Source organism: Etheostoma cragini, chromosome 3, assembly GCF_013103735.1.
Source record: "Etheostoma cragini isolate CJK2018 chromosome 3, CSU_Ecrag_1.0, whole genome shotgun sequence".
Taxonomy (NCBI): domain Eukaryota; kingdom Metazoa; phylum Chordata; class Actinopteri; order Perciformes; family Percidae; genus Etheostoma; species Etheostoma cragini.
Genome location: NC_048409.1, coordinates 14784746 through 14795301, shown reverse-complemented (window position 1 = coordinate 14795301; position 10556 = coordinate 14784746). Strand labels below are relative to the sequence as shown.

The 10556-nt window shown below is 33.7% G+C and overlaps 1 protein-coding gene across 2 annotated transcripts in view; it reads right to left on the bottom strand.

Annotated features, from left to right (window-relative positions):
• The window catches only part of LOC117940525 (solute carrier organic anion transporter family member 1C1-like), a 39067-nt gene that overhangs the window by 7708 nt on the left and 20803 nt on the right, over positions 1–10556 (bottom strand). For both annotated transcript variants that reach the window (XM_034865774.1, XM_034865782.1), the window contains 6 exons: positions 10024–10272; positions 8947–9111; positions 8014–8209; positions 7506–7671; positions 6323–6495; positions 4466–4530 (listed from right to left, as the gene is read on the bottom strand). In XM_034865774.1, the coding sequence (XP_034721665.1) occupies positions 4466–4530; positions 6323–6495; positions 7506–7671; positions 8014–8209; positions 8947–9111; positions 10024–10272 (1014 nt within the window). The remainder of the gene's footprint in view (positions 1–4465; positions 4531–6322; positions 6496–7505; positions 7672–8013; positions 8210–8946; positions 9112–10023; positions 10273–10556) is intronic.

Sequence of the window (10556 nt, the reverse complement as noted above, 5' to 3'; positions counted from 1 at the left end):
TCTATCACGTTTGTCCACATACCCTACTCTGTGACCTGTGGCTGTGAGGTAAAATGGTGGTATCATTACTGCAAAGCTTGCTGTTCAATCTCTGGCTTTCTAATTGTTTTTTTGACATGCTATACTATGACTTTATCAATATTTTTGATTAATAGTATGCTGCGACTTTTTTCACTTTTTTGACATACTATAATCTGACTTTTTTATCACTATTTTTGACATAGTAAACTATGACTTTTTTGACATACTATATTTTGACTTTTTTATCACTTTTTTCAACATAGTATACTATAACTTTTTTACGAAATACTATACTATGACTTTTTATCACTTTTTTTAATATACTATACTATAACTATTTTTAACATAGTATGCCTTTTTTCCATTACTATATAATGACTTTTTAATAATGTTTTTCAACATACTATCCTATAACTATTTTCGACATACTATATTATGGCTTTTTTCACTTTTTTCAACATACTATACTATAACTATTTTTGACAAACCACTATGACTTTTCATCACTTTTTTCAATTTACAATTCTATGACTCTATTCGATGTACTATACAATGACTTCTTTCGACATACTATACAATGACTTTTTAATCACTTTTTTCAACGTACTACACTGTGACATTGTTCAACATACAGTACTATGACTTTTTAGATAAACTATACTATGACTTTTTTGCATATATAATGCTATGACTTTTTTTAATCATTTTTTCAATTCACTATACTATGACTTTTATCCACATGCTATACTATGACTTCTTCACTTTTTATCACTTTTTTAAACTTGCTGTACTGTGACTTATTTTAGCATACAATACTATTTTTTTTTTCAACATACTGTACTTTGACTTTATATCACATTTTACGACATGCTACTATGACTTGTTTCACTTTTTTGGACAAACTATACTATGACATTTTTCAACATTCTACTTCTATGACTTTAATATTACTTTTTTAAACATACTATACTATGACTTTAATATTATGTTTTTAAACATACTATACTATGGCTTTTTTACCACATTTTTTGACCTACTATACTATGACTTTAATATTCCTTTTTTTAAACATACTACACTATGACTTTTTATCGTTTTTTCAACATGCTATACTATGACTTTATCAATGTTTTTGATTAAAAGTATGCTGTCACTTTTTTCACTTTTTGACGTACTATATACTCTGACTTTTTAATCATTTTCTTCAACATACCGTACTATTACCTCTTTTATCACTTTTTTCTAAATAGTATACTATGACATTTTTACGAAATACTATACTATGATTTTTTATCACTTTTTTCAACATACTATACTATAACTATTTTTAACATACTATGCCTTTTTTCCATGTACTATACTTTGACGTTTTAACAATGTTTTTCATCATACTATACTACAGTATAACAATTTTCAACGTACCATATTAGGACTTTTTATCACTTTTTTCGACATGCTATACTATGACATTTTTCAACATACTATACTATGGCTTTTTTCACTTTTTTCGACATCCTATACTATGACTTTAATATTCCTTTTTTTAAACATACTACACTATGGCTTTTTTATTACTTTTTTCCATAAACTATACTATGACTTCTTAATCATTTTTTCAACATACTATATTGTGAAGTTTTATCACTTCTTTCGACATAACCCAGGCTGTGAGGTAAAGTGGTTGTACTATGAATTTATAAATAATTTTTTCAAACAAACTGTACTATGACATTTTCAACATATTATAATATGACTTTTTATTACTTTTTTGACATACTATTATTATTAGTTACTTTTTTATCTCTTTTTCCAAGATACAATGATATAGCTTTTTTCAACATAATTTACCCATACACACAGCCACATAATTTGATCTGTGGCTGTGAGGTAAAATTGTGGTATTGTTACCGCAAGGTTGGTTGTTCAAATCCAGGCTTTTCGGTGTCTGTTTTTTTCATATCCCTTTTTTTCAACCTACTATACTATGACTTTTTCGATATACTATACTAAGACTTCTTTCGACGTACTATACTAGGACTTTTTAATCACTTTTTTCAACGTACTACACTGTGACGTTGTTCAACATGCAATACTTTGACTTTTTATATGAACTATACTATGACTTTTTTGCATATATTAAACTATGACTTTTTTATAATTTTTTCAACTCATTATACTATGACTTTTATCCACATGCTATACTATGACTTCACTGATATGATGGTATGGCTTTTTTTCCACATATCTTACTCTGTAACCTGTGGCTGTGAGGTAAAATGGTGGTATCATTTCTACAAAGTTAGCTGTTCAATCCCAGGCTTTCATGTGTCTCTGGCTTCCTTATCACTTTTTCGATATGCTATGACTTCATCACTATTTTTGACAGAGTATGCTATGATTTTTTTCACGTTTTTTAACATGCTATACTATGACTTTTGTCCCTTTTTTCAGTTTACTATCCTCTTCAACTTACTTACATACTTTTCAATAATTTTGTTCAACATACTGTACTATCACTTTTTTTGACATATTATACTATGACTTCTTAATAATTTTTTCAACATACTATACTGTAACTTCTTAATAATATTTTCAACATAATATACTACAACTATTTTTGACATACTATACTATGCCTTTTTTCAACATACTTTACTATGAGTTTTTTATCATTTTTTTGACATGCTATACTATAACTATCATAATTTTTTTCAATGTACTATACTGTAACAATTTACAACATACAATACTATGACTTTTGTTATGAATACTATACTATGACTTTTATACTACATACTACACCATGGGTTTTTCATCACTTTTTTTGACACAGTATACCATGACTTCTTAATCATTTTTTCAACATACTTTACTATAACTATTTTTGACATACTATACTATGACTTTTTCGACATATGATTGTTTTTATCACTTTTATTGACATACTATGCTAAATCTTTTTTCAACATACAATGCTATAACTTTTTTCAACATACTATACTATGACTTTTTTTAATCATTTTTTCAACATACTATACTTTTACGTTTTTTTCCACATACAACGTTATGACTTTTTTCCACAAAACCTACTCTATGGCCTGTAGCTGTGAGGTAAAATAGTTGTATATTGATTGCCAGGTTGGCTGTTCAATCCCAGGCTTTCATGTCTCTCTGGCTTTCTGATCACTTTTTCAACATGTCATAACTTTATTACTATTTTTGACATTGTATGCTATGTCTTTTTTCACTTTTGTCGACATGCTATACTACGACTTTTTAATCATTTTCTTCACATAACTTACTCTTTGACCTGTGTCTCTGGCTTTCTTATCACTTTTTCGACAGGCTATATTATGACCTTATCAACATTTTTGACGTATAGCATGCTATGCCTTTTTATCACTTTTTTCAACATACTATACTATGACTTTTTTAACAGTTGTTTTGAAATTGTATACTATGGCATTTAAAAAAAAATTGACATACTATACTATGACTTTTTATCACTTTTTTCAACATGCTATACTCTAACCTTTTTCCACATAACTTACTCTGTGACCTGTGGCTATGAGGTTGTAAGTGGTTGTAAGATGATTGTTCAATCCCAGGTTTGACTGTTTGTCTGGCGTTCTTATCACTTTTTCAACAGGCTATACAATGACTTTATCACTTTCTTTGACATAAAGTATGCTATGCCTTTTTTTCACTTTTTTGACATACTATACTATGACTTTTTATCACTTTTTTCAACATACTCTATTATGACTTCTTAATAATTTTTTCAACATACTATACTATAACTTGTTTCGACATACTATACTATGATTTTTTATCTCTTTTTTTGACATAATATACTATGAATTTGATCAACATACTATACTATGACTTTTTTTCAAGATACTATATCCCTTTTTTGTCATAATATACTATGATTTTTTCCATTTACTATACTATGACTTTTTAATCACGTTTTGACTTAATATACAATGACTTTTGTTGACATACTATACAATTACTTTTTTAGCACTTTTTCAAGATAATGAATTATCACTTTTTTCCAAATCCTTGTCTTTAAGACCTATGGCTGTGAGGTAAAATGATTTTATCATGACTGCAAGGCTGGCTGTGCAATTCCAGTTTTTCCTGTGTCTCTGGCATTCATATCACTTTTTTGACACTCTATGCTATGACTTTATCACTATTTTTGACATAGTATGCTATGCCTTTTTTTTACTTTTGTCAACATGCTATACTATAACTTATAGCGTGTAGCCCTGTGTTATTAGCTTCATGACATCCATGAGTCCATGTGTGTCAGGCTTTCCCACGCTGCGCTGTGCTCTGCGGTGGCCAGTCGCTGCGTGCAGCAGAGGGCCAGTGTATGCATCTTACCCCTGAGTGCACAAACATGTTTGACCAAGGATGTGTTTTGAAAGAGACTTACCAAGGGTACGTGTTGACAGAGCATGGAAACCCAACGCCAAAGATTTCAGCTGTGGTTTGATGCACCTACATGAAGAGAAATTTCAGAATGTTGTTCAGTACATATTAGAAACTGGTTTGAAAATGTCCGTCTACGGCACAAATAAGGTTAAATGAAGTTCCATTCTTACTCCTAAAAATAGGTGAAACACAAAGTAATCTTGAATTCAGTCAAATCGATTTACACCAAGAATGTGTGTGTGTGTGTAGGTATTGGTTTCTCTGTGTTGTTGTGGAGTGTGAGCCAGCAGAGTGTGCTGTGGTGCAGAAGAATCTATCCTCTTGTCCAATGGTTCTCAACAGTCGTGACTACCCAGAATAATGAGGATGGTGTCCACATTCCCCCAACCCCTCGAAAACGAGAAAGAGAGCTGCAAATCATAAACAGCTGTTTTTAAACGCTTACCCCTGCTCATTTTGAGTGATTTTTGTGAATACTCTGATTAACAGCAATTAATGATTTGCTTTAATGACAGTTTAGTTTAGTTTTAGTTTTAGCAGCTAGCACATAGCCTTGTCCAAAGTGCTCCAAGCTCTGTTTATTTATGATACTTTTTTACTTTTTCTTTCCCCCTAATCCGCCTTCAGACCCCTTTCTGTGTTACAGGGCCTCCTGACTTACACATGAATGCTCGGAATTTAACACATGAAATGTGTAAAAAACATTTCCCAGTCTAGAATGTGTTGCTCTATTTATTCCCCCCCGACCATCTGGCGACCCACAGAAATTATCTTGCGCCCTCCAATTGAGAACCACTGCTCTAGTCCAGGGGTTCTCAAAGCTTTGAAGACGGATTCAGCATTCAGGAAAAGTGCATACAATGACCACAGCCTTTCTTATTGCTTACTGCTTTTCATGACATACTATGCTATGACTTTTTATGGAATACTATTCTATGGCGTATTAATACATTTTTATGGCATAGTATACTATAAACCTTTTATGACATTCCAACAAGAACTTTTTATGACATTCAATTCTATACATTTTCATGGAATACTGTGACTTTTTTTTGGACATACTATACTATGACTTTTTAGACTTTGTATGGCATATACTATGACCTTTTTAAGACATACTATACAATGAACTTTTATCGAATAGAACAATTCCATACCTTGTTTATGGCACACTAGACTATGACTTTTTATGACATACAATGCTATGATTTTCCATTTCTTTTTTGGCATCGTATACTATTATCTTTTTATCGCAGACTCAAACTATGATGTTTTTATGACTTTAATGGCATGACTTTTTTTAAATACATTTTAATGGCATACTATCCTATGACTTCTTATTACTTTTCATGGCATACTATACTATGACTGATTTATTACACATTATACTATGACCTTTTGTGGCATACTGTACTATTACTTTTTAATGACTTTATGGCATACTATCCTCTGACGTTTCATGACATTTCTATGACATACAATTATTCTTTATAGATATTTCCTTCCCATGATTCTTGGAAAGAATCTGATCAAAAACATATAAGGTCTGCAATACAGTAATTAAATGTAATATGGTTTTCTTTAAACATATCTAAATCAAAGTAAGAAATTATATGAAAATGTGTTGACTCTGAACATGTCACTGAAGGACTGCATATACAAGTATGGGTCATATTAAGTTGAATGCCAGTTAGCAACATTTGTTGGCTTTAAAATAGCTTCTAAAATCAGCATAGACTAACAGATGTAAGAAAATCTGACCAAAAGTAAACTAAAGTACAGTACATGATGGCAATAAAGCTCATATGACCTTTTGGAGCAGCGTGAGCCATGGTAATTTTTAAAAATAAAATCTGACCTAATGAGGAACATGTAGCCCGGTGTGCCCCCAAGGGAGATGATAAAGGAAGTGATGACAGAGAGAGCCAAAAAGTACGGGAACATCCTGTCACAGTCGTCCTTATGAGGGCACTGACCGGTACTGGCCGTGAAGTTACCAGCCACACCGACACAGCTACAGTTAGAGAAGACCTGAAGAGACATGCATATTCACACACATGTAACCAGTAGGGCATAGACACATCAACACAGCAATACATACTGTATAAACACAAGCACTCATATACAGCATGTGGCTGTAGATCACCAACATCACTGCAGTAGCAGATAATCAACAAAAGAAAATCAGGCATAGTAAAAACTACATGATTTCTTATGATAGCACCAATTTAATCTACCAATTTATAATGTGATCTATTGAATAAGAAAATTAAAGAAAACATAAAGATAACTTTAAAATTATATTAAGAGGAGAATAAATAACGGAAAAGAAATACGGTGGTATGTGTATAACCTTTTCAGTTATGCACTTTTTTTTAATGGGCACTGTTTCATTTTTTAAAATTACAGCTCAATATAGAATAATAATTGGTGATAGCCCCTGGATCATTCAGCAACATTAACGTCCGTTCAATAAAACGTCATGGCAATAACAGTGTATTTGAATACACATAACATTGAGATTTAGGCATGTTGTGAACTGGTCAAAGTTGTGCTCTGCAGCCTATAGAATACTATGGTATTTAATACCAGAAATGTTTTTATTTTAATTTTTTATTTAACCTTTATTTAACCAGGAAAATCCCATTGAGATTACTAATCTCTTTTTCAAGGGAGTCCTGGCCAAGACAGCGGCACAGATCACAACAACAATTCCATACATTACAGACAATTTCATAACAATTTCCTAAAAACTATTTAAAACATTTACAGACCATAGATTTAATTTCCAAACCTTTGAGCAAGAGTTTAAACTGACCGATTGCAACCACTTCCTTCAATTTCCAGAACTTTTGTAAATTGTTCCATGTTGTGGGGGCAGAATAGTGAAATGCCACCTTACCAACTTCTGTGCGGACACTTGGTACAGACAGTAGCAGTAAGTCTTGTGAGCGTAAAGAATACAGTCTATCCGCTTTTGGTTATGAAATGAATTATGCTTGTGTAGTATATCTTATAGCTTGAGTACCTTGTCAACTTACTGTGTTTTTCCCTGAGCCAGAAGAGCTGGTGCAACCCGCAAGACAGGGAGAAAGATATGTGATGCCATTCTCTCCACAGACTGGGTCCCAGTCACTTGCTGAACAAAAACAGTCTGAGTTGCATGCTGTGAACAATGTGTAGTTATCATAAGATATCCTATCCATGCTGGAAGGAAGGGAGTGAGAGAAAAGTACACATGAGAGGAATTATTTATTGTAAATTTAGATACCAGTGTATAATAGAATGTGTAATAGTGCTCTTTACAAAAAAATTGTAACATGCTTAGAAATCCAATAAGATAAAGCAACATCAGAGACTGTTACACATTTTTGATGCATGATGCCATAACAAAAGACAATTGACCCCAATGGAAACCAATGCCAATTTGTCGCCAATCCCACCTAGATATTAGGCCACATTCTCACTCTTAGTTCAACTTGTATACACATTACATGGACCTAGATACTGTCACTGTTTTACATCAGAAAATCAAGCAATTCACCTCACCTGTTGTATGAAAGTGTCACCCCCGCTACCTTTGCATTCTCACAGCTCATTGCAAAGAAGAACAGTGACAGGAAGTAACCAATCAGAGATGTTCCGAAGGCAAACCTGGCTGCTCCCATAATGTTCAGCTTCAGCCTCTTCATCAGTAGACCTCCAGAAAACATCCCCAGTGCCACAGCTGGGATATTGATCACACCTAAGATGAGGAGAGGCCGCAAAATACAACATCAATAAAGACTGAAATTAAATGTTGCTTTAAAGGATAAATCTGGATTTGAAAAAAGAAAGACAATATGATTTAATATTTTATTAAAGCTCGGCTATCATGTTACACACATGCTTATACTGAGAGGGAGAAAAAAAGAAACGAGTCGCCTTGATCAAAAAAGAGTCGCTTCTCTTATACTTTCAGATAACATCAATGTGAAGACATGGTCTTTCATCTCCACGTCAGTTGCTCTGGTCACTAATATTGCATTCTCTTTTATATGCAGCCAATCTAGTCAGTGCAGGCATCTCCTTTAAGAAGACCATATGTACGTAGAGACTTTCATCTTATGTTATCAACTTCATCATACAATTTATTTCATATGCAAAGCACTTTTCATATCCACAGCTTTTGTCTCTGCAGCTTTGGCGGTTAGTAGGCTGAATTAGAACCCTGCCCAGTTCTCCATTCTTTAACAATATCCCTGCTTCAAAGGTCTTTATCTGCTTCATTCAGCAAAGGCAAAATGCCAAAGATAAACTACAGAGTAGATAAACTTAGATAAACTTAATGATTTATGTAAAGAAGAAACCCCATGAATTTGGAAATGTAAACATGCTAAATGTATAAGTTCTGCAGTATATGTTATGTACTTTCTCGACAGTAGAATTCATTTGAAGTAACTAGGCCCATCCAAGAGCTTGTCCTTTGAACATGAACCATACCCATGAGGAAGTTGGCCTTTGAGGCAGATTGCCTGAAGTGCTGCTCTATGTACTTAGGCTTGTAGGTGACCATGCCGATGAGGGAGTTCAGTTGGATGATTGTCACACACAGGTATATCAAATACACAGGGTTTCCCAGCAGAGTTCTCAAGGTTGGAATGAAGTCTGTAGAGGGTTAAAAAAAAGGGACTGAGTTGAAAGATACCTATCTGACAATGTTTAATATTCAGTATCTCTATGTAATAGTGACTACTAACTGTAACAATTTCTGATGAATGCTATGAAATCAAGTTTGACAATCTGGCTAGCAGTAGGAAATAAGGAAGTAATAAAGTACTGCCTTGTGACAGCAGGACAGCATTGGAGAATATGTCAGTGTCAATAAAAACACCATCCCAGTTACAGTGCCTCTAAATTTAAAGGTAATCTGTGGAGTTTATGGGCACTAGGAAAGCTTTGGAGCAGTGTCTGTATGTGTGGGTCTCATTTTGTTTGTATTGTGCATACAAACACATGAGCGACACATACTTCACATCCTTCTGCTGGTTTTACACTATTCCGCTGATTGACGGTTCAAACAATCCTGGCAATGGGCTAACCAAGGCAGCGGAGAAAACGACTTGTTGGTAAATGTGGATTTAAACAATGCCAAATATTACCTACTTTTTATTGGCTTTGCAATTAGTTCTTAATTTTAAAGCCCCGATGGGTAGATTTTTGAGGCGAATATAGCAATATTGTTTTATATATTGTTATGGCTTACATTTTTCTGTATAGAAAAACTTGCCAATCAACGGGAAAAATGGTGCAGTCTATGTGTTTTTAGCCATTTTGTTCTACAGCTCATTCATCTCTAACATGAAGGGGCTTTACATTTATAAAATATTCAACCCATCAATATTTATGAACACAGTGGCCATTGATGGAATCTAAAGTGCTGAAAATGTATTCTAACATATGATTCAGATGTTTTTTTTTGTTTTTTTACAGATCCAGTTAACATGGTTTTCCTCTGACAAGTTTGACAATTTCACACTTTATTTATGAATGACTAAAAACCTCTAAATCCATCCTTACCTTTGGCCATTTCTATGAAAGTAGTATTTTCGTCTGCAGGATACTTGTGCTTCAAAAGATGAGGGTCTTTAATACAGCGTGCCTGCTCTGGTGTACACTTTTCTGGGCCCTGGGGCTCAGGTATTGGCAGAGAGCGGGGCAGGAACCAGAATGGGATGGCAGAGAGTAGGGTGATGACCCCAGCTATGAGGTAGCCCAACCACCATGCTCCCACCCAGCGGGCATCTGCTGGGGTGATGGTGATAGTTTCTGTGTTGGGGGTACAGATGATCAGATGTAATAAATGCTCAGTGATACACCTATGGTTAAACATGGTTTAATGGGTCCATTTTCTTTCTTTTTAAGGCTTTCTAAAACCTAGCAAAAAAACTCTATTGACAGGATAACTAAATAAAAGAATGCAAAGATGGAGCTGCACATCAGGAACAATAGAGATCATCAGAACAGCCTTAACAACCTGTAGCCAGCCTTACATCACTATCACTTCTGATTGGAAAATCCTGACATGTTTGTTAGAGCAGTCAGTAAGTAAA